Genomic DNA, 25,112 nt, shown 5'->3' with positions numbered 1-25,112 from the left:
CACCGCCCCTCACACACATCAATGTAGCCTATTTTTTATGTATAATTATATCAGCAATTAAAAAATCTGTGTTTTATTCAGTGCATCTTCTAGTACTGGCTGCTAATGAAAAGTTATTATAATACCCTTAAATGTGGTCAAGGGCCATGTTGGAGTGGATACATGCGCTTTACACCAGTGTCAAAGTCATTCATGTAGTTACAGTAATGTCTGTCACCAGAATGAAAGTGCTGAGGAATGGGTGTGAGGACTGTGTGTGTGTGTGTGAGCTTGTTCTCACCTGAGTTTATGGCTTATGTCTGTTTGCGTGTGCATGTGCATGTACGTGTGCGTGTGCGTGTTTTCTCTGAGCTGTCACTTCAAAAGGACGCTAGAGGAGTCAGCACAGTCAGACGTCAGAACCTCTCCAATTACTCACGGGGGGACCAAAGTAATTTTAGCAAGACGTTTTCACTCCAGCACACACACACACGCAACACACACACATACACACACACACACACACACACACACACACACACATTTATCACTGTCACCAGCCCTCAACTCCACCCCTCCATACACATATTCATTAAGAACACCACGTTCCAACACCAAACAGCCAGAGAAGAAACACACAAACAGCCAGACCACAACCTACTCTGACAGTAGCAGACCACCGATCGAAGAACCTTAACGGGATACACACTTTCTTGAGGACTTTAGCTGAAGACATACCTAAGGGAATTTACAAGTTTATTGACCTTCATGCACTGTCACTGTGGACCCAGTGTGGTCCAATGCTTTACTCCAAGGTGTGTTTACACCAGTAGCCATGGAAACCGAAAGTCTGAGGTTCTAATGGAGTCATGATATCCATGGAGCACACAGAAGAAGTCCAAGATGAGGACCATTTCACGGAAGATGCTATTGACTCCATCTGGTCCTGGGTAATATTCCTGTGTGTCGCTGTCTCCCCCATCCCTGCTCCCGTAGCTAAGACTGGGATAGCAGGCTGATGCAGGTCACATCTGCAGCTTTGAGCTCTCAAAGCATGATGCCCTGAGTCATGTTTTCAGCATGCTAAGTTTGCACCTCCATCTCTTACTTATAATAAACATTCTGGTAGTGCATGGAAACAGCGCAAAGGAAAGCATATCTCTGTATCTGTGTCTGTAGTTAGAGCTTGGCAGCTATACTTAAGTTGAGAGGTGGCATGTGAAGTGGTAAGCGAAAAAAACCTATTAGCATGATAAACTTAAGCGTATCCCTGTAAGGAGTATCCCTGATTGGTCTCTAGTTTCTACAGGGACATGCTATACCTAGGAGAGTCAGGTCCATTCCTACACTCCACTCTAAAAATTCAAGTTCATAATGTTTTTTTTAATTATTTTACATTAGAAATAACCATTTTAAAATACATTTTACATTAAAAATATAAATAAATATGCATTGAAGAACTTTCCCTCTCATAGTTCAGTGAGGATCAAAAACATCTGTAAAAAAAGAACCCTGAAAACACTTCCTTTTAAAGGGTCAAAACTGTGCATCATGAACTGTGACATCCAAGTAGCATTTGAATTAGCTGCCACAATACTTGTGTCATCTCATTATTCTAACATGATATTCATCATTAGAACAGGTGCATTACAACACCTCATTCCACCACCACCTGGTCATGTTTACTCTAGTGGACATGCTTCTCCATGGCTAGCACCAGCACAGCTCTCTTCGCAGGCATCATGCGTGTATGTAGCACTGTGTGAAAGGCCAACGAACTGGCACTGCGGACAGCAGCTGGTGTGCCGGTCACTTGGTAATCCCCCGTAAGGTGATCCTGTCCTGGGAATGAAAGTGTGACTGAAAGAGGGAGGGGGGACAACATGTGATAGAGAACAGGGAGAGGGGGAGATGGTGGAGAGATGAGAGAGAGATATGTTGAATTAGTATCAGAAGAGAGAGTGTGTGTGTGAGAGAGAGAGAGAGAGAGAGAGAGAGAGAGAGAGAGAGAGAGATGTGGAATTAGTATCAGAAGAGAGTGTGTGTGTGTGAGAGTGTGTGTGAGAGAGAGAGAGAGAGATGTGGAATTAGTATCAGAAGAGAGAGAGATAGAAAGAGAGAGAGAAGAGATGAGTTAGATAGATATGAGGAGGTGGAGAGATGAGAGAGATATGTGGATTTAGTATCAGAAGAGAGTGAGAGAGAGATATGTGGAGGGGGAAAGATGGTGGAGAGATGAGAGAGAGATGTAATTAGTATCAGAAGAGAGTGAGATAGAGAGACAGAGAAAACAAGAGAGAGTGAGAGAGAAAGAGAGAGAGAGAGAGAGAGAGAGAGAGAGAGAGAGAGAGTAAGGTGAGCAGTGGGGTGATGTGGTTGAAGGGGGGTGGGAATGGGGTGAGCGTGAGCGGTGTTGGGTGATCCTGTCCTGTCCTGTAGCGAAACCTCCTCCTGCCTTCTTAGAAGGTATGGTCTCCTTGTGAGCCAAGCCCCTGAATACCACTGCTGAAGTCATGATTTACGGCCAAAACACAGCTCAGAGATTCCTCACGTGGACTGAGATGGCTGTCACTGTCCTTCATGTCAAAAGGGGAGCCTTCTAGAGATTTTTCAATGGTTCTGATGGCAGGACTCACTATCTGCTTCCCTTAGTTTATCCATTGAATTCAGAAAACCACAAATACACACATAACAATCACAGCCTGAACATTGCTACAATATCACACTTGACTTTAGTTGGGAAACACCTTTTATGGGCCCAAAGTCTTAACTATCTGTCAACTGTCAACTGACCCTAACCTGACCCTGGCCTCACCACACTCAAGCACACTCCACCAACCCAAAGCAGATTTTTAATTCAACACTGTTTCTCATAGTATGTCAACACACAGTTTGTGAACAACAATATGACACTTGACTAAAGTTGAGAAACACTTTTTGTATTGGCCTTTTATACAGTGTAACTACTAAACAAAGCCTCAACAAAAGCAACACTACATCTACAAACCATCAAATAGCTGTTAATAAGCCCAAAGTTGTAACTATCTGTCAACTGTCAACTGACCCTAAACTGACCCTGGCCTTCACCACACTCAAGCCATAATCCTGCCCCTTCACCCTTCCACCAACCCAAAGCAGATGGTTAATTCAACACTGTTTCTCTTTGCATGTCAACACACAGTTTGTGAACACTAACTGAAATAGATTGTTAGAACGAAGAGTGATGAAATAATATGTTGGTTGGTTTTATATTAAAGCATCCTGATACGCAAATCCTCTTATGCCTCCTGACTCTCAGGCAATAGAGTGAGCCAATAAAACAATAGCTGCTGATCTGCCAGAGGGTTACTCAATCACACCAGTCAGCACTTTTGGAACAGGTGATTTTAACGAGCGGTTGTTCTGTTTAAGATTGACACCTGTAGAGTGGATTGAGGGTGTATCATCTTTCTATCTAAAAAAAAGAAAAAATCTACGTATCCAACTGTCTATTTATCTATCTATCTATCACTGGATTTCATGAATGTATGCAATTTCAAAGTGAATAACAAAGTTGCCTTAACTGTCAGTGTTGGTAAAACAGCAGATTACTCATTGTGAATCAAGTTTTTTTTTCTTCCTTTTGTTTGCAATGTAGGTTAGTCATGTTTTGGGGAGGAACTTCTGATGGCAAGTTCATCACATCACTAGGACGTCAGGCTCTGATTGGTCATTCAATTATACATCCATGGCAACACCCACTTCTTAACCACATTCTTAGCCTCATGTTCAAGAATGGAACCAGTGACCATAAAATAATAAAAGCAAACAGACATAAAACACTAAGACAACTTAACTGCTTGAATAAATAACGTTTTTTTTCCACATAAAGGCCTTTAAATCTGTAAGCATACATACACAAGTTTCAAGGCTAGAGGTATTAAAGGTATTCATGTGTTTTATTCTATGTCTTGTTGCCCTATTATGCCTCAATACACAAGTAACAAGGCTGAAAGGACAGCTGTAGAGTTCTAGAGATTTTGAGGACAGAACCTGCAGACCTGCATAATTTCCGGGTGTTCTTTTTCTCAAAGATATTCCAGAATAACAACCCCCTGCATGTTTACACAAGCTTGTCCTGATCACAGATGGTGATGGGTCACCTCATAGACTGTGGCTACCTCTCCTGCTTGGCGTGCATGAAGACCGTTGACCGTAATGTTAGATCACCCTAACTGTAACAGGAGAGGGACTGCTTGTGGGCATTTGTTGCCAATCCTCCCCCATACACAAATTTACACACCTACCCCTTTGGACCTCAGTACAGACTGATGAGGCCAGTCCCCTTAATAGAAAATGCTGAGCTGCCTCTCATTCAGAGAACAGCATGTATCACACTAAGTGTCAGTTATGCTGAGACATCTCTGCAGTGCATGCTTGAAAAGAGCAGGTCTAGACTGCATTTATTTGCACTGAGGCTGTAAAGCTCTGCTGAACAGCTGAATATATTATAGTGACTGGTTGCATGCTAGTACACAATGACCATTTTGAAAGCTCAATCATACTTTACCCTTTATGTGATTCACACTGGTCTGATGAAAAGATGTTGGGGTCGGGGTGGGGGGCTGGTCTATGCCATGAGAGAATAAATTAGCCAAACTCATTAGTACAAACAAACAATACCCTGCACAGCAAGCTTTGCAGTCATTTGATAATAATAATAATTCATTTTATTTTTAAAGCACTTTTCATTCAAAGGAATCTCAGAGTGCCTACATTTAATTGCCTTCACTTTGAAAATCTCAGAAGCAATGTACATTGGTTTATACTACTGAAACCCCCAAGAGCTGCGTCAACAACAGACTTGATCAGAGAATACAGAGGGACATACCGCCATTCCTTAGTCCTCCTGACCCATCTCACCTGAATCCTGCTTGACTGCAATGCCCCTGAAACTGGAAACAGGGCAGCTGAAATGAAAGCATTCCAGGATTTTTTAAGAGCCATCTTTGCCTACTCATTTGTCTGTCCCCTCAAGTGAAGTCCATGGCTACAAAATTCCTCTGACTCAGCACATTGGTTGTGGAATAAGAGGTTTAAAAATAACCTGTGACTCATTTAACCTAAGACTTGCTTGAAAAAACACCTATGAACAAAAATAGTCACACGCAAGATGTAGTATGTAATGTATGTCAAAATTTCCGTTTTCTTAACTTCAGTTTTCTAACTTTTCTGTTCTGAGACTGAGATGTAAGGAACCGAAAATGTCTTGAGGCTTTGAGAAACTATTGAAGCCTTGAGAAACGTGTCCTGTCAAAGGAACCATTACATCATGAAAGCATTCATTCACAATGATGGCCAAGTGATTAGTATTATTATCACATATTTTCTTCTGGCTGGAATAAATATTCAGCAACCATCCATTGCTAACACAGACCTTGTAACCGCATTGAATATTCATGGTAGCCTAACTACAGTATGGTGAGTATCATGTCCAACACAATCGACAGGGTGCCACACTGCCAGACTCTCTTGGCAAGTTACTGTGGTTCCTCTTTGGTCTCCAGGCAACACGTTAGTTTTTTTTTTACTGGAGCAGGGCCCAGAGCCAGAGGTGGAAAAGTTAAGTCTGTACTTAAGTGAAAGAGCAGACATATGAGTTGTTTTCATTTGAAATGCACATGAGTGACTTTGCTCAAATACAGCCTGTTAGAAGCACTTCAGTTACAAAGTAAGAGAATAGATATTTGAAAGAGCAGAATTTGGGAATTTAACTTAATAAAAGGTCCAACAAAAAACAGCGAGAGTACCAGTGAATCTTTTTAGCACTTTGTGGATATAGTAATATTGGACTGATACTGGGGAAAAAATAAAATATGAAACAGGAATGGCCCCCTTTTCAACAGAAATATGTTAGAATGAATTAGGCTAAGGAAAATGTAATGGTGCAGGGTTTTCTGTAGTTGTGTATAAACAAACTTTTTCAACTTTCTCTTTGGCAAAATAATTCAATGTGTATGACTGAACTGAAACAGGTACAGCACTGAAGTAGGTCTACTTCATTGTTTGCAAAGAGACTGTTGTTATCCAACCATCACTAACATGCATTGGAAGTTCCAGGTTGGCTGCGAGCCCAGACACAATTCTAGACACACATGTTCAGGTATCCAGCATGTTCGGCCTCTCTGGTCTATATATCATACCAGGTCATGTCTACAGGTTATTCACAAGCATGTGTAGGCTATGTGTGCGTGTGTGTGTGTGTGTAAAACAATAACCGCACAGCTCTTATCAGTTAGGACAGCTGACATGAATACAACTGCCTGTCCTCAAGACGATGTGGTTAGTTCTATGCATTTTTTGCAGCAGCTGTTGACAGGAACTGTCTGGAAAGTAATAAACATTTCAAGGAGTCAGTAAGTTTAAGCTGTTTAACTGTTCAAGTGCCCTTGAAATTACAGGACTCCAAGTTTGGCAAGTTTGGAGTTGATTACGAAAAATAAGCTGAACAAGTTGAATTCCAGTTAAATGAAGTTTCATAGAGTTTAGACTGAAATAGTGCTTCACACTCTGTAGGCAACTGAGAAAGAAGTTACATCAAAGAATCTACTGAATGAATGGGCCCCACTTCCTAGTCTAGGCGACGTTTCACGTTTTCTCTTTCCGATTTATAGCTTTTTAAACCTGCGGTTTAGCTGCATCTCACACTGGCACGCTGATTTGCTCAGCTAAAGAAAAAAATCCAACGGGCAACAGAAACAACTGCAGACATCGAACGTCAGCCAGCGCGGCGCAGCCATTGGTTAATGCGATCACCTCACCGCCTTCCTCACTCGCAGTGCCCTAGACAGACCCTTTACCGGCTGAGGTCAGGTTACGAGCCTCCTCAAGCTTCAGAAGCCGGCCGATGTAATGTTTACAACCCGCCCTATGTCTCAAAAAAGCTTTAATTTATATGAAATTCAACTTTTTCCCGTGTAGGGGTGAAGGCTTAACTTGAAAGAACTGACTGTCTACCCCTAGTGGCATAGCCATATTAGAAATACTTGCAGGTATTTAAGTCGCTGTGTAACTCCTGTTTGCGTTAGATTACAGCGATCTGATTGGACAGCGGCACAGCCTCATCTGCATGTGATGTCATCTGCTTTGGCTTTGGAGACCCTCGAAAGTCAGAGTGAAAGCCCGAGAGAGCGAGAGAGATAGAATAAAACAGTAGGCTATCTTAAATAACGGCGAGTGCGGTGATAAAGACTTATTCAACAGCGGCTTCTACACTCTAATGGCAAAATTACACTACAATGTCCCTGCGTGCGACCGACACCAACCTCAAAAGTGAAGACCGGCGTATTCTCGTGCTGATGTGAGGACGTCTGCGTGGTACTGAAAAGGTATAGAATTTCAACTGCATTTCTTTGTTGGTCCCGGCTACAACGACAATGGTGACTGGTGTGAAGTTACTGCCTAGCCTACTGCGGAAAATGTACATTCATTTAAGTGGCATACGCTGTGCCAAGTTAGTGTCTTCTCAGAATGTAATTTACCACCAAACCTTCTTCGTCCTGACATACGTTTTGTGACTGCAGATGTTAGAACTAGGGTCAGAATGTGTTTATGTGTTGAGGAGGATGAGGACTATTACTTTAAACTTGGGTGGGAAGCATCTGTCATGAAATGTCCGTAGTGTGCTCTGTATGGGCTTGAAGAGTCCCCCCCAACAACTTAACCTCAGACCCTCCAACACTCAATGGGATTTCAGCTGTTCGTTTGGCAATTGACCCAGTTTCCATGGTTTTAGAATGGGGAAAGCACATTGATGACCAAACATAGACATATGATTGCTGGTTTACTGTACTGTAAAAGAAAAAGAAACTGAACTGAACAAAACTCAGAAGAAATGGACAATTTGCGGATGACTAACAAGAACATTGTTATGGTCAAAGTTGGAGGGGTGGGTTACTGAAAGATCTCAAAAGCTCACCGTTATCCAAATAGTTTTGTCATATGTTCATATTTTTACATTTAGTCAAATCCATTAACCACAGTAGCTTGCAGCACAAAGCACAAATGGCTAAAAGACAGGTGATGAGCTGCCCACTTTTACCTTGTTGGATGGTATTAAGCTCCCTTCTTTTTTTAAACTGGGGGATGGGTGAATCACCCTTTTTGGGAAGTGAACTGCTGTGTTTGCACTGAAGAGCTCAACCACCCTGGTGAGTTTTCTGGGTTTCTGTTAGTAATTAACAGACTAATGCTCCTTTGTTGTGACTGGCTAAGTAGTTGTGCCCTGGCAGTGTCCTCCCACCATCACCCAGCACTGAAGCTGAGGCAGAGCACATTTGGAATGCTGTTGACCAAAGCTATACAAGCAGCCATGTCATCAAATACCATTCAGAGTTGTCAGTGTTAATGCCCATTTCTTTTTGCAGCACATAAACATGAGAAAAGATTAGAGTGGATGTCTGTGGGAAACCTGGTAAAACAAGAGGGTTGATACGTCTTCATTTGATTGAGTCTGCTAGCCATCCGCCAATGAAAGGCACTTATCACAGTACTGCATCACATTATACAAGGCTATTACATTACCTCAGTGGTCCGTTGATGTGTCTGATGCATTGTGGAGCCCTTAGCGTTTATCACTGTAATGCTGCAATAGGTGTACACTGGTGTCTGGAGACGTTCTTTGATTCCAGCCTCTTCGTTCAGCTGTATGCTTTTACAGTATTGGTGAATAATATCCTTTTATCCCACCACCAATTGTAAAATCATTTAAAGTATATAAGCATTTGTATGTGTCAGTGTCAACAACAAAACAACTTGCTCAACTTTTAATGGCAGTCAGATTTTGGGTTGTATATTTCTCGTGCAGTATTCTGATCTTCATAACAAAGAGCAGGTTAGAGCATGTTTATGTGCTTGTCTCAAGATTGGAGATGTGCTCAGCAGCCTCACAGTACAACATCAATTCAGATGGCAGACAAATAAGCTCTCTGCTTAGACAATTAGGCAGCCTGCTCTGCTGTGATCTATCTTTAGACCTGCCAAGGTTCTTTCATTGTAACTGCTAAGAATAGATGTATTTTGGATGCTGCATCTTCGTGGTAGGATGGTGTTTAAAGGTGAAGGTTTTGCCCCAGGTATAATTTAATATGATTATTGGTATAATCCAAAGGAACTTGATCTAAGGAAAAGATTTAAGAACAGCTGGTTGTTCCCTTGAGCTCTTAAGAGAACCCAAGAGGGGTCCAGTGGACTTGCGGACGTTCTCCCTCTAAGAGTGTATCCATTCCCCTGCTGAGACACTTGACCTAAGGAGCTGCTGTCACTCTCTCTCTCTCTCTCTCTCTCTCTCTCTCTCTCTATCTTTGCTATGGGGGTTTTGGGGTGCCTGAGCAGCGAGTAAAGCTTGCCATGATCTCAGTGTCATTGTCAAGGGCATCCTTCTTGCCAGATACTCAATGCCAGTCTGTTTCTGGCACAAGGCACATTCAGCATTTTACCATGGGCTGATCTTTACTGCGGTATAGTAAGGATTCTTGGAATGTGAGTTTCATGAACTACTCAATTGTGAAGCCCTTGTTGTATTGATATGGGATTTTGTTGATAGTTGATGCAGTTATGAATCATGATGCTTAGAGTCCTGCATCATTCTGATGGGTCTACTCTGGACTTAAACAGTAGGTGTGTAGCCACGTCACCTTCAGAATGTGTCTTACCAAAACATCTTTAGACCATTACTGTTTCTGTAGAATAATCTGTGACATAGGGCTAGTTTGTGGGACATTTTGGCTTGCAGTGTTGGACAAATAGAACATGAATTACAGACACAGGAGTTCATTGAGGCAGGGTCTTTGCCCTGAGTTAGTCAGTATCTGCTCTGATAACTCAATGACACACAGACACACTCTTCTTCTTAAGAGGTCCCTCAAGGTCAACCTTTCAGTCTGTCTTATGCAGCCCACGCTTGTTTCACTATGACACTTTTTGTGAGGCGCAAGCAAGAATATTTGTGTTAGATGGTGATTTATTAGATCATGAAAGTAAAAGTATTGTTTGTTTTTCCCCTCTCCTATTTCTCCTGTCCCGAGTTACCACATAGATATTTTCGGAATTCTCCGCTGACGTATGTTACGTCTTTCTTAGATGTTGTTGGACATTCAATGCAAGCTTAGGATGTTGTGATAACACCTAAGGGGTCTTTACAGCATCTATTTTAACACTAACCCCAGCAAACCAGTGACGGAGTGACGAAGCCTGCCTCGTTCTACACACACTCTGATTGGTTGAGCAGCAGTCTGGTTCACAGTCTTTGGCGGCAGCAAGTGCCTGGCATTCTGGAAGTGTTCGTGTTGGGGCGTCAGGGCTCTAGCAAAGTGGAGTTCTTGGAAGCAAGGCGGCAGACCCAAAAATCACCCAAGAGAGAGCTTATGTTACATGCGAAAGGTCATGGTGAGCCTCAGTGAAAACATGAGGGCACAGACTGGAGTGGGGGTGATGTTTTACGAGGAGCACTGAACTCACCAAACTCTTTAACAGCCTTTATCTCTCATTATTAGGTGAATACCATCATTGGTTTGTTTTTTTAGTTCAAGAGTGAATTAACATTCTTGCTCGAGGTTTATTTACAGTCCACTTCTTCCATTGTACATGGCCAATGCCAATCAACAGCTGTTTGCTTCCAGCCTTTTGAACACTGGGTAATCAGTGTAATGCTTGCCTTTACCCTTACTGTCAAACACTAACAAATCATGGCCTGATTGCAAATGTATTCACACAATCTAAACACATGTGTGACATTCAAGAGGAAACAGGAAGCACCAGACTGTAGTGGTTTTCTTTTTTTCAGAGAAACTGAAAGTACACATGTAATTGTGACGCCATACACAATTGTGAAGAGGAAGTGTTTGAAAATGCGTTCATAGGCCTCCTTATTCATTGGCATCATTAGTGGTCATGCAATTGATCTCCACTGACCCAAAAGTGGGTCTCGCGCCTGGCACCAAAGATAATCTTTATCCGAATACCACTGAGAATAAAAGCCCCTTTTTACACCCTGTGGACTGACAATAGCCTGTTTTTCCACAGGCTTTTATGTTTTAATGCATACTTCACTTAGTTATGGGTAATCTGAGTTTATGTATTGGATGTAGATGCTCTTACTCAAAGTTACAACATACATATAGAATTGAGATGACAAGATTGTATAAATAGCGGTAATAATTATGCTAATATGGGAAATATTAATGCTAAAAATTATATAGATTACATAGATATGTGTATAGATTGTATACCATTATTTCAGAGGCTGATCTCAGAAAAGATAAATCTCCAATTCACTCTTGAAAGGAGAAGGAAATTATTTGCTATCTACAGTAAATGCCTCTGTAGCTCAGGCAGCTGGTTAATACCTGTCTGTGTAAACAGTGGTCTGTGGATACACACTCACTCTCCTCTCCCTCTCTGGCTGCCGCCTGTCTGGCTGCAGTCTCAGACCATGAACTACGTGGGACAGCTGGCGGGCCAGGTGTTCGTGCAGGTGAAGGAGTTGTACCGCGGCCTCAACCCGGCCACGCTCTCTGGCTGCATCGACGTCATCGTGGTGCGCCAGCCCGATGGCACGCTGCACTGCTCGCCCTTCCACGTCCGCTTCGGCAAGATGGGGGTCCTGCGCTCCCGAGAGAAAGTGGTGAGTGCCACATGAAGGGGGTGGGACAGCAAAACCTCAGACTGACATAATCCTCATCAATGACACAATCCTCAACCATGTGTTTAATACCCAGTTCCCTTGAACAGGGAGCACAGTAGGGCTGAACGATTTGGGAAAATAATCTAATTGCGATTTTTCCCCAATATTGCGATTGCGATTCGATATGCGATATGCGACATACTGAATGATTCAACCAACACAATGACCAACACAATATTAGATACATTTTGTGTGAAATGTTCTTTCCAACATTTTACATTTGTATTTCACTGCTCATTACAGAAACAAATCGGTGGCTTTTCCACTGTGCATTTAAGTAATTTAAACAAAGTCAAGTATAAACACAAGGCATGCACTTTTTAAAGTGGCCTTATGCAGTAATTGTACTTCAGGGTTAGGGTTAGAATACGCAGTTTTACCTTAAAATAACAGCTTTGAAAAAATTGGGGCGCTACAATGACTTTTAATATGGAGAATCGCCTCTGTGCCATTGCCATACCAGGGTCCGTAGGCAAAGGACTGCGTTATGTAGGTGTGCCTGAAGCTGTCCGGTTTTTACTTTCTGCCGAACTAGTAAGAAGCTTATTTGCCGTCTTGTGTTGCACTTGCTTGATGTTTGACTGTTAGGACAGTTGTTGACTAACTAGTTGGTCATAGTGTCATAGTAAGTACATTTGAAGAGATTTCGCTAGTTTGAACCACTAGCATTGTTAGCGATTAGCAATTGATCCATTATGCTGATTTAATTACTGTGTGCAACATTTTCCATCTTTAAAAAAAAAAAAAAAAAATTCCTTTTTTTTTTACACCACGTTGTAATTGCGGACGTTGTGGTTAGAAAATCGTGTTATAACATATCGCAAATTAATCGCAAATGTGATTAATCGTTCAGCCCTAGAGCACAGGTACAAGGCCAACGCTATCTATATTTATATCATTAAATGCTATCTTTAGAGGATTATTATATAATTTTTTTTATTTCAGTGCTGGGAAAAAACACATCACACTTTCCCAGGGTAGTGTTTTTAACCTGGGGCTGTGCATCAGCATGAGGGAGGAAGCTTGTCTCTTGTGGAGACGTGCTGTAACTGTGCAAGCGGCTCTAATGGGAAATGATATGACCACAAACCACATCCCATGTCCCACCATCTGTTGTGTTTTGTACAAACGGTCTGGTAGCTCTGTGTTTGTGGGTTTTACTCTGTTGGTATGGGAAGTAGGTTCAGCCCTCTTTTAACGGAAAGTACCGTCTCATGCATGATGGTCAATGAATATCAGTTAAAAGATGTGGTTGCTGGTCCACTTAAACAAAAGACTACCACAATTAAGAAAAATAAAATAAAAATGGATTCCAAAGCATTGGATATGCCTTTTGAGTAGGCAGTTTTGCGTCTAGACTGAGAAGGTGGGAGACTGAGAAGACTTAGAAGACTTTTGCAGGTGTGAGACTAATGTACTGACTTTTGCTCCCTCACAGGTGGACATTGAGATCAACGGCGAGCCTGTGAGTTTGCACATGAAGCTGGGAGAGAATGGAGAGGCCTTCTTTGTGAAGGAGACAGAGAACAATCAGGTACAGCAGTGCCAATTGGAAATACCATATCAGAGTGCAAAGATCATTCAGGTTACAGCCTGGTCAGGCTCTCTTTGGATTCAGTTCTGGAACCTACATTGTACAATGTAATTAAGTAGTGGGGTAGTCCCCATAATATTAGGGGGGAACTTGCTGAACTTCAAAAGCTGAAGTGCTTCTGATGAACTAAAGACGGTAAACAGAGAGAGGGGGGAAAAAGAGAGAGAGGAGGAGGAGGAGAGGTAGAAATTAATCAGGTGCAGTGTCAGCATAATGGGTTTCAGGCACATGCTTAAACTGGGAGAGTACAGGCTGGCAGTAGGTGGGCCCAGGAGTGGGGTGCAGGGGGAGTGGAGGCCTGGATCTGCAGCAGGCTGCACGGGTGATTTATGATCCTGCTGTGGGTGTCAGATTCTCAGCCACGTTGGGGGAAGCCACCAGGCCCCTGGAGCCTCTCTCCTGAGAAAGTGTGTCACACCAGTGTCAGACCACAGGTACCTCACCATCAATCTCCCCACCGCCTGGTTCTGCCAAATCAGGCTAGCTAAGCTAGCAGAAGGGCCTGGCATCAGTAATAAGGAAACTGTCAAGCATCATCAAGTCCCACACTCAGTGAGCTGATTTTAAACAGGTACTCAGACGCTGTGCTAAACACGCAGAGCTGCAACAGTGTGGACTGGGAAGGGCTGATGAAAGCGATCTTTGAGAGGCATGGTTGTTAACGTCGTTACCCTGACCCTCTGTCATTACCGTGGGCCTCTCGTTAACTGGGAGCGGTGATAGATTTTTAACGAGGGGCTTAGCTTGAGCGCGCTCACGAGCAGTCTCTTCTCTGTGGCTGCTCAGTGACCTCTGACCTCTATAACCCGCACAGAATGCGGCCTCTTCCTGGAAAAGAGGATGCTGGGATGGTGACATGTTCAGGCTCATCAAACTTAAAGAGAAAAAAAACACTTCTCCTTTTTCACAGAACTGCTGCCAGTTCAGTTAGGACAACCCTTATAGAGTCTCAAGTTCTATTCAGAGAAATCACTCCTGGCACTTTAAAAACACTTAAACTGACGCCACTGTTGCTACAAATATGTACAGGGGAAAGACATACCACCTTGGCATAGAGTGAGCAGAGTATAGACAATGCCCTGCATACTGAAGGCACATTTACACTGGCAGTACTGGGGAGGCTGGGCTGCCCTGGTTTTAGTAGTCATACTGTGTGGTTGATGATTGGTTCATTTGCAGGGTGAACCACACAGCTTTCCTGAAGCAGCTTAAAGAAGGAGGGGGGGGGGGGGGGGGATAAAGAAGGACAGATGGAAAGGAAGTAAAAGAAAGGGGAGAAGAGAGGGAACACAGTGACTGGCTGAAAAGGAGGGGAGCGAAGAGGAGATGGTCAGAAGGGTCATAGGGGCCGGTGGCATCGGGGGTTCAGCGTTTTGGTCCCAATCCAGGTGAGGGCCACAGAGAGGGCTTTGTCTGAGTGGGAATGCAGATTAACTCCTCTCCACTTCCATTTAAAGCAGAGGGGCTGAGCTTGGCCTCCAGTGTGTGCTTTACTTAGGTCCAGCTGAGACATGGGCAGAAACATACACACACACACACACACACACACACACACACGCACGCACGCACACGTTCCTTGTAGTCATTTCAGTACAAGGTGCGCAATGTTGACAGGAAGAAACCGGAACAGGTGTATTATATTGACAAACACTAAGCTGCTGTGTGAAGAAAAGAGAAAACGAACTGGATGTATCAATAAATAAATATTGATATTGTCAATGCTACCGTTGTTTTACTTTTGTTTTAAAGTTACACACACTCCCCTTATCGTCTTTCCTGACTCGCAGGAAGTCGTTCCCTCGCACCTGGCAACCTCACCCATCCTCTCTGACGGGGGCTCTCTGATGGGGGGGCCTCTATGCTGCGGAGGAGGGGAGAATGGAGCGGGGAGCACTAAAAAGAGGAGGAAGAGGAGGAGGAAGTCGAAGATGGACAGCGTGAAGAGGGAGGGCAGTGCCGAGTACTCGGAGGATGAGGACATGTTCACCATTGACATTAGCTCCAACGAGGGAGAGGAGCAGGACAACGGCAGGTGTGTGTGTGTGTGTGTGTGTGTGTGTGTGTGTGTGTGTGTGTGTGTGTGTGTGTGTGTGTGTGTGTGTGTGTTTTTGTAAACTGACTCGGAACCCCAGGGCATGCCTAAACATTTTTAAACATTTAACTTTCTTTTTTTTTGGAATGGAGCTTTTGGGATGTGGCCAATAGCTTGTGTGGCTCCTAAGAGAGTTAACACCAGGATGGGTGTCTGATGGAGGGCAGAGGGCGGAGAGCGTTCCCCTCTCTGTTCCAGTCTCGCCCTTTCACCCAGTGACACATAAACCACCTGAACTGAATGCCTGAAGGCGCGCGTAGCTGGTCTGTCCTATTTACTGGGCTATGATATATCATGCTATAATAAAACATGTTATAGCAGGTTGATGCACTCGTAAGTCATTGACAATTATCAACTGTGAATAGCATGCTTAGTTGCGTAAACAATAAGGCAAGACAGGGAAGAAGAAGAAAGAAGAAGAATGAAAGAAAAAAAGAAGAGGTTTAAAACAAGAGGGAAAATGTTGACGTGGGCAGTGGGGTTATGGTGGGGTGACTTTTCCGTCTGGAAGCTAGACTGATGATTGCTGTCTCATCATGACTTGCAATGTTTTTCTTTGGTTTTGTGAGATGAGAAAAAGCACACACCTTTATGATAATAACAGTTGTTTTGCATGGGAGCTGTTTTATAGTAGCAGACTAAAGACAGTGCAGCAGTCTGGCAGATTAGTGTGAGTGTAGTTTTGCTGTGTGTCAGCAATAATAGAGCGGCGTGTGTGTGACTGTGTGTGTTTGTGTGTGTTTGTGTGTGTGTGTGTGTGTGCCTCTTTTCAGTTTTAAAACCCTGCAGAGCTCTGCCAAGGTCTCTGAGACAGCCGCACGTGATGAGGGCTGTTTTGAGACAGTGTTCCCACAAAACAACCAGCTATGTCTCACTTCCTCTGCCAAAAAAAAAATGTGTGTGTGTGTGTGCACGCTTGTGTGTGTGTTTGTGTGTGTGTGTGCTGGTGTGTCTGTGCGTGTGGGTGGGTGAATATAAAAAGATAAGATGAAGAGAGTGATGGCAGCTTTGTAATGGAAACCCACACTTGAAAGTAGATCATTTAGATCATGAGACAGAGGAGGACAGAGAGAGAAAGGGGGCGAGGGAGAGAGAAGGAGAGAAAGAGCAGGTGAGAGTAAGAGAGGGAGAAAGCGAGAGACAGAGAAAGAGAGAAACTCTTTTGAGTCGATGCAGCATAAGGCGTCACGTAGCAGGAAATAGAATGCTGAATAACATCTCTTCACTTCCCAATATCTCTCTGACCTGCACACTGTGAGGTCACTCGCCCTCTGCCCTCTCCCTAACCCTCTCCTGACTCTGGTTCCTCCATTACTCACTTCCTATCGAGCTAAATCTTTAACTTGTTACTGATGACCCAGTACCTGTTCCCTCATCCAGTACTGAGGCTGATACGATTTATGCTGACAGCTTCATTTTTAAAATGTATTTATAACAGTGTGTTATTAAGACATTTTTTTATCGTCATAGTGTTTTTGTTGCAACGATTGATTTCTGTTCCCTTTTAAATGCCTAAAACTGTAAAGAATAGACTCTATTCATGACAGTATCAGTGCTACCCTTCCCTGGCTCCTGATCCTTAGGGATGTCGGCTAATGCACTGTAAATACATACAGGAAAGGCTTAGTCATCAGGGAGGTTGTGTTCTTCTATAAAAGTGTGATGTGTTTAGGTTATTATCCAACACCGTAATCTGAATGATATCAATTGACAGAGGGAAATCAACTAGAATAAAAGCAGAATAACCGAACAGTAGGTTTATTTCTCTCTGACACATTAGTCTAAGTAAATGAAGTGTCAGAGAGTCAAAGAGACAGAAAGAGATAAAGAGAGACATTGTGTGTGTGTGTCTGTGAGAAACACTGAACACAAAAACTCTTTGTTCCCTTCCTTTAGCAGAGTGACAGAAGCTGGCTGTGCTCAGAAACCCGACTGTTGGAGAACTTACAATGCACTGTGTTCTTGATAGAAATGAAGCCTGACCCCTAATGGAGTTTTAATTGTTAAGAGCTTTTCAGTGTTACAGCACCCACCAGTGCACTCAGTGTTGGCGACACAAGACTAAGGAAGGCTTGCTGAGTATATAACACTAAGTCTCTCTCTCTCTCTCTCTCTCTCTCTCTCTCTCTCTGTGTGTGTGTGTGTGTGTGTGTGTGTGTGTGTGTGTGTGTGTGTGTGTGTGTGTGTGTGTGTGTGTGTGTGTGTGTGTGTGTGTGTGTGTGTGTGACTGTTGCATGTTTCAGGAACTCAACACGAAATATGATGACAATCGGAGGCACATCCAACAGCGCTTATAAGTCTAGCACTGTGTATGCTTGCTCAGATGGGGACTGGAGCCCTATTCAGAGGTGAAACACACACACACACACACACACACACACACACACACACACACACACACACACACACACACACACACACACACACACACACATACATACACACAAACACACACTCAAAGTTATGTCTTGAGTATCATTACTCAACTAAAATGCTGAAACGAATGAAACCAACACTGCCTGCTGAAAGGCATATTTAATATGTATCTGTATCTCCCTTCTCACATTTCCAACCTTCTCTCTCTCTCCCTCCCTCCCTCTCTCTCTCTCTCTCTCTCTCTACAGCCCTGGGACGTCCAGGCCCTCCACCCCTAAGAGTGACTCAGAGCTGGTGACCAAACAGTCTGGGTCCAAGCAGGAGAACCCAGCCATGTTGTGGGCCTGGGGAGAGCTGCCGCAGGCTGCCAAGGTAGCATTAATTAATTAATTAATTCATTCATTCATTCATTCATTCATTCATTCATTCATTCATTTACCCATCCATTTACCCATCCATTCATCCATCCATCCATCCATTCATCCATCCATCCATTCATTCATTCATTTATTCATTTATTCACTCATTCAGTCATTCGTTCATTCATTCATTCACTTTTCCAGTCCCTCAACTGATAAGTTGCCTACAGGACAGTATTCTTCCCTCAGTCATTCCAGACAGCTACTCTGTGGAACTTTTAACCATAATGAGTCATTAGTTTTGGTTCGATTAGTCATTGGTTCCTCACATTCTCTTTTGTCTGTGCTCTCCCTCCCATTCTCTGTCCCCAGCCATCTTTTCTTCCGCCAAAGCCAGGGCCGAACAGCCCAGTAGCGTGTCCTGTGTCTATCCCTGTGTTGGAGAACACACATTTCAGGGTCATTCTGCAAGGGGGCGGCAGAGAGCATGGAGAAAACCACACAAACAATCACCTCAAGCTCTTCATCCCCACAGCAGAAGCCACCATGGAGGCAGAACTTGTGAGTGCGCCATCGCCAGAACAGGAAATGGAAATCGAGACCATAAGGCCCGAGTCTGAGCCAATGAAAATCGAGCCTGATCAAAATGGGCAGGACAACGAGGCGTTAAAGAAGGAGGCTGAGCCAATGGAGGCGGCCGCTGCACATATGCTGTCCGAGCTGGAGGAGGGACCACGCCCACTTAGCAAGACAGATTCGCCTTCCAAACGTAAAGGTAAAGAATTCTGACAATTTGCCCTAGTGGGTCAAATAAGGAAAACACTTAGAGGGAAGTGGACTCCATTGGTATAAAACATAAAGAAACCTCAAAATCTACCCTCTCACTGCAAAGATTCGCCATTATTCCTCTTAATATGATAAATAGGGATAGTCAAAGGTAGTGTGACCAGACGCCCCCTTTGCCCGGACTAGTTCTCTTTTCGAGACCTAAAAAATGCGTGTGGCAGGGATTCCAAAATTGTCCGGGATTTTGCCTCGTTGGATATTTGTGTTTCACAAACTAGTTTGTACGCGCTTACACATTTTGGTAGTGGTATCTCCCATACTTTTCACCTTCTGACTGTAGAGAAAAATGTCATTGGTCGACCGCCCTCTCAGTGTTGCCAGATGCACGATAATTATCCTCCAAAGACAATAAATTTGAGCATTTGGTACGATACTTCGCCATTTCCAATCTGGCAACACTGAGCACCTTGCCGCTACCACTAGTAACTAGTATCTCTCCACATGCTGATGTCATGTGCTGTTGTAAACAATGCAACTAGTGAGTAGTTGCATTGTTTACATCAGCACATTACACAGATGTCATGTGCTGTTGTAAACAATGCAATTAGTGACAGATGACCCCGCCCCCTCCCCCCGCGACGATGTTTTACCATCTTTTTGCACTTACAGATGATTACAACTAGTGACTAGTTGCATTGTTTACAACAGCACATGACATCTGCATGTGGAAAATATGGCAAAACCTTGTCACGGGGGAAGGGGGCGGGGTCATCTGTAAGTGAAAAAAGATGCCACAACATCGTCGCGGGGGAGGGGTGGAGTCATTTGTATGCTATACACTACCACGCCCCCTCCCCCGCGACGAAGAGTCCTTTCTTTTTCTTAAACTCAAATATGGTCACCCTAGTCAAAGGGGTCAAATTAATTTTGGATGACAATGGTGAGCTTTGAAGTCCACGCTCTAAGAACGAACTGCATCTTGACTCTCTTGTAGACAAGAGGAACCGCCATCTTGGCTCCGATGGTGTTTATCTGGAAGACCTCACAGAGCTGGAACCTGAGGTGGCAGCGCTTTACTTCCCTAAAAGGTAGGATGTTGCACAAACACACACACACATACACAACAGACACACACACATGTTCACACACGCTTTTACCCTCATACACGAAGACTAATAACATGTTTCACCCACTCGACATGAAAACACATCTAGACATGTACATGCAGAAACACACTCACTCATTCGGGTCTTGTCTGCAGTGAAGCGAGTGGCGAAGTGCGTAGTGGGGAAAATGTCATCCGCAGCGCCAGCATGTCCCCCCAGTCTGTGGTCAGCTCGGGGGCCGACAGTGGTGTGGACAGCTTCTCAGACCAGATGGGAGACCTGCCCTCTATCGCCATCTCTCTGTGTGGAGGACTCACTGACAACAGAGAGATCACTAAAGGTGAGCAGCTCCCTAGGATTGCAGTTTTTTCCAATCATTTTGGTGTTCCATTCTAATTATAATGTGCATTCAATGACCACTTCTTGCAAAATTCATTGATACCTGTCTAAGTCAATGTTCCCCAACCAGCAAAACGCTGTGAACTACAGCAATTTTTGCAGGCATTTAGATACTCTGCTCAAAATAGTTAACTCTCAGTTCACTCAAAACAGGACAACATTTAGATCAGTGTAGATAGAAAGATGCTGTATTTTGACAAATAAATGAAATTATACACTTGGAATAAAATAGATTATTTTAAATTTTTTGCTGAAATTGTATTAAGTTTCTTGCTTTATTTTGTTTGTTTGCAGCCTTGTTACCAACTTTCAAAATTGGTGCAATACAGCATTTGTATAGAAATGTGAATGTATGAAACAAAAATGATGTAGTTGCCACTATAGACATTTTCCCACTATAAGTTGTGGGCTATCGATGAGAAAAATTGACACAAAAATGCAACTATAATGAAGGTCTGCTACTTACAGTAGCAGACACTTTTACCCAAAGTGACTTAGCATCTTGTATTGCCCTGGAAATGAACCCTGGTCAGCTAGGTCAACAACACTAACCACTGTACCACTGGCATCATTTGTCATATGTGGTAAAAGTGGTATTTGTACAGTGCTGTGACACTTTTGTTGTTGGTGCTGTTTTTCTTTTCTATTGGAATGCATCACTTAATTGTGCAAAAAAAGAGGATGCAGCAAGACATAATATATGCATTTTGTACTTGTAATTGTACATTAAGTAGTAACGTGTAATGGGAGAGAGCATGTGCTATTGCAGCATGAGTGATTTTGGGGGAAGTATGAAGTGTTTTGGTGGTTGTACTGATTTTGCACCAAAGGTTAACTGACAGTTTTGTGTATGTGAGGCGCACTGTATGAAGAGTTTTGTAAAAGTGGACATGGTATTGAGACCAATGTCTACTAAGCGTGAAAATTATTGGAGAAAACTGTAATGATAATAGATCCAATTTTTCTCTATTGCATCATTAAAAGGTGTGTGTGTGTGTGTGTGTGTGTGTGTGTGTGTGTGTGTGTGTGTGTGTGTGTGTGTTTGTCACGCACGCATACAGCAAAATGTTTCTGAAATGCTGACATGATTTTATTTTAATTTTTTCATTCCATAGAGCAATTCCAGGAGAAGGCCATTTCCTATCAGCGGTTTGCAGAGCATCCCTCCCTTATAGACGATCCTAACCTGGTGGTGAAGATCGGCTCAAAGTGCGTTTGACTCCACCTTACGTTGTCCCTAAATAGTTTTTAAGTGTTTGGAAAAATGGTCTTGATGTTTCATGGTTTATCGACAGCCTTATTATTATGATTGATGTCCTTACTGAGTTAATACCCTCTTTCACATGTTCCTTGAGTAAAATCTATTAAGTCAGGCTCAATCTGAAATGGACTGTAGTTGCTGATGTGCCTCATATGTATTCTATATGATTCTATAAGATATCACACATGCCGATGTCCTAGAGAGTAAGATGCATCTCTTCTCTTCCTACAGGTATTATAACTGGAGCTCTGCTGCCCCTCTGATGCTGGCCCTGCAGGCCTTCCAGAAGCCCCTGCCAAAGGTACCCAGACCCTGAGTCAGCCCCAGCACAGTGTTTAGCCTGATTTATACCAGGGTTGAATGCTCAGTTAGCACTGTTGTGAAAATGTCATTCACTGGATGCAAACAAACCAACTGCAGTCCTACCCAGATGTTTTGTTTTAGATTCAGTTCACTTTTTGGTAAGAGTGCACTTGTGTACTGTTGATGAGTGCACTTGTGTACTGTTGATACGTGCCCTTGTGTACTGTTGATGAGTGCACTTGAGTGTTGGTCAGTGCACTTGTGTGTTGGTGAGTGCATTGGTGTACTGTTGATGAGTGCACTTGTGTACTGTTGGGGAGTGCACTTGTGTACTGTTGGGGAGTGCACTTGTGTACTGTTGGTGAGTGCACTTGTGTACTGTTGGGGAGTGCACTTGTGTACTGTTGGGGAGTGCACTTGTGTACTGTTGGTGAGTGCACTTGTGTACTGTGGGTGAGTGCACTTGTGTACTGTGGGTCTGCCACAGCTGTACTACATCTTCTCTCTCTCTTGCTAAATGGCTTTGAAAAGAGCAATTCAGTCCGGCAAGTTGACATAGAAACGCTATTTACTTTTAATAGTGGGTGACAAGGTGAAAGTGAAACACTTATCGAGTTCAGGGCTCAGCTTGGCCGTCTGTGAGTGAAGTGCAGGGTTGTGGCGCTGGTGAGACTGTGAGACTTGTGTTACACAGCTGGAGATCTGAGTTATGCTATAGGTGTTGAGAGAAAGTGAACACAGTGTGCTGTGTGACCTGCACACTCAGCTCAGCTCAGACCGATGTGGTTTCCTCGGATCAGAACCTCTAGTCGTTTTCGTGACTCGTGTGGTTTTCTCATCTCACATCTCAGGTTTCCTGTGACTTCGACTCACCTGTGCTAAGCTGTCTCTTCTCTCATGAAAAACATTTCTTTCTACTTTCACTTTTGCCAATGGGGGAAGATTGTAGAAATTGGTTCTAAATTTCTATTTGATGTTGTGTTAAGTGTTTGTGAGCGCCCTGAAGCACTATTGTAATGAAATTCTGAAATTCTAATGATTTATTAGGGTTGTTGTGTTTTACCATGAAAGTGTAATATTTAGTTTAATATCCAACAAGCCTTTCTGAATAACAACATTTGACAGAAGGAAATCAACTACAATGATAGCAGAATAACACACACAAGAAGGGAGTTTATTTGTCTCTGATACATTGTTCTAAGTTAATGAATAAGTGATAGAGAGTGAGAAAAAGAAAGTGTGTGTGTGTGTGTGTGTGTGTGTGTGTGTGTGAGCATGTGTGTGCCCATGCGTGTGTCTGAATCCATAAGCAGTCAAAGCTGTTGACACAACACTTTCCGTCATTAACACCCCCTCCCTTGTTTTCTCACCGTTTTCTCCTCTATCGCCCACTTTATTGCTTCCCTTTTTGGTCTGTTTTAGTTCTCATGCTTTGGTTATGTGTGTTCCGCCCTGGAGTTTCTCTTGAGTTACCTAAGGGAAGCATTAGGGGCCATTCCAGTATGTTGTTATCTCAAAAAGTACACACACACACACACACACACACACACACGCACACACATAAAAAAAAAAATACATAGACACGTGTTCTCTGCACGCACTCTAGTCACTGAAAAATATGCATGTTGATATAGACAAATATAGAATCAGAGACACACACATGCTCACACTAGCACACATCCTGCATGCTTGTCTGGGTTGTGTTGGACTTTCAGTACTCATTTTACTTTGAGTTTTTCAGTTTGTTTCAGTGTTTTTGGCTGTGTGCCTTACCCCCTCATCCAGGCCACTGTAGAGAACATCATGAAGGAGAAGATGCCTAAGAAAGGAGGGCGCTGGTGGTTCTCCTGGCGCAGCCGGACCAACAGCACTAAAGCGGTGTGTGTCCAACTCACCAGTCCAACACTTCTGTCCTTCTGTCCACATACTACATTTAAGCATCGCAAAATAACATGTTTTCAGCAATAGCTACACAAATGATCTTTTGCGTCATTATATTTGATGTATTAAAAAATATAATTTGATATGTATAAAGCTTCACATCCCTAATTAGGGTTAATATCTTCTGATGTTAGAAGTTTAATTTAATTTATCTTATGTCTTTGAATTCCATGAATTCAGCGTGTATGTCTTATTTACATCTTGTCCTCTTCATTTCCTCCAGGACTCTGCGTCAGAGCATGGAGCATGTGTGAGCGCAGACCAGGCAGGGAAGATGGCTGCCATGAACAGGTTATTAATATCCCACTTGAATAAATAGATACATAAATTACCTTTCTGTCTGTTATGATAGCACACACTTTAAAGTTTACATTATATTGTATTGGTTATACACCCCTATAAAGTATATAGACTAGTTGAATACATGAGGTTGTCTATGCTTTTACTGTATGTATTTGACCCTGTTGATGTAGTGTTGTTGGCAGCTTCAGCAAGAGGTGTCAAGTGAAAAGTGTTTAGTGGTGTAATCTGAGGGTCAGAAGCATCAGCCTGATTGTCTTGTTGGTTTTTCTAGGAGGAAGGACGAGTCCTCCTCCAGTGATGAGGACCACCGAACCTCCAAGCAGACCACAGTCGTTCAATCAGAGCCCATGCTCCCTTCTGGGGGCGTGTCTTACAAGAAAACACTCCGTCTCTCCTCTGAACAGCTAGTGAGTGTCCCAGTGTGTGTTTGCGTGCACGTATGTTCACATGTTTGTACAGGATGTGCATGTGTGTGTGCACGTTTGAGTTTGTCTGAGGTCAGTGAACAAAGAGCATCTGAACTATACATGTTATGTGGTTGTGAATATGGTGGTTTCCCTTTAAAACAGAAGTTGCATGTAATGCAGCAGTGCAGCTAAACTAAAACATACAGTTTACTGAAGAAGATTTAGTGAAACTAATAGAAAACCATCTCCATGCTTTGAACAAGTGGAAGAGACTGACTTCTTGTAAAGTCATCATGGGTACTTGTATGAGTTGTGCATGACAGTTTCGAAGAGGCATTGATGACAAGCTCTCAGACACTTTGGCCTAGTTTTACACAAGCGCAGTCGAATTTGACCCGTGACCCCTATGACCTCAGGCCAGCCTGCAGCTGAAGGACGGGCCGAACGACGCGGTGTTCAGCGTCACCACGCAGTACCAGGGCAC

The 25,112-nt window shown here is 43.2% G+C and overlaps 1 protein-coding gene across 1 annotated transcript in view; it reads left to right on the top strand.

Annotated features, from left to right (window-relative positions):
- The first annotated feature begins 611 nt into the window (after positions 1–611).
- The window catches only part of lpin1b (lipin 1b), a 29,337-nt gene continuing 4,836 nt past the window's right edge, over positions 612–25,112 (top strand). Inside the window, exons 1-15 of the mRNA XM_080860542.1 lie at positions 612–929; positions 11,441–11,641; positions 13,140–13,235; positions 15,083–15,327; positions 17,631–17,735; positions 18,012–18,135; positions 18,495–18,897; positions 19,903–19,996; positions 20,170–20,354; positions 21,529–21,622; positions 21,906–21,975; positions 23,763–23,855; positions 24,142–24,209; positions 24,493–24,628; positions 25,045–25,112. The exon at positions 25,045–25,112 is cut by the window's right edge and continues 81 nt beyond it. Of these exons, the coding sequence (XP_080716668.1) occupies positions 849–929; positions 11,441–11,641; positions 13,140–13,235; positions 15,083–15,327; positions 17,631–17,735; positions 18,012–18,135; positions 18,495–18,897; positions 19,903–19,996; positions 20,170–20,354; positions 21,529–21,622; positions 21,906–21,975; positions 23,763–23,855; positions 24,142–24,209; positions 24,493–24,628; positions 25,045–25,112 (2,063 nt within the window). The 5' untranslated portion in view covers positions 612–848. The remainder of the gene's footprint in view (positions 930–11,440; positions 11,642–13,139; positions 13,236–15,082; positions 15,328–17,630; positions 17,736–18,011; positions 18,136–18,494; positions 18,898–19,902; positions 19,997–20,169; positions 20,355–21,528; positions 21,623–21,905; positions 21,976–23,762; positions 23,856–24,141; positions 24,210–24,492; positions 24,629–25,044) is intronic.

The sequence above is a fragment of the Sprattus sprattus genome, assembly GCF_963457725.1.
Source record: "Sprattus sprattus genome assembly, chromosome: 2".
NCBI classification, from domain to species: domain Eukaryota; kingdom Metazoa; phylum Chordata; class Actinopteri; order Clupeiformes; family Clupeidae; genus Sprattus; species Sprattus sprattus.
The sequence above is the reverse complement of the archived record's forward strand: the minus strand, read 5'-3'. Positions and strand labels throughout refer to the sequence as shown.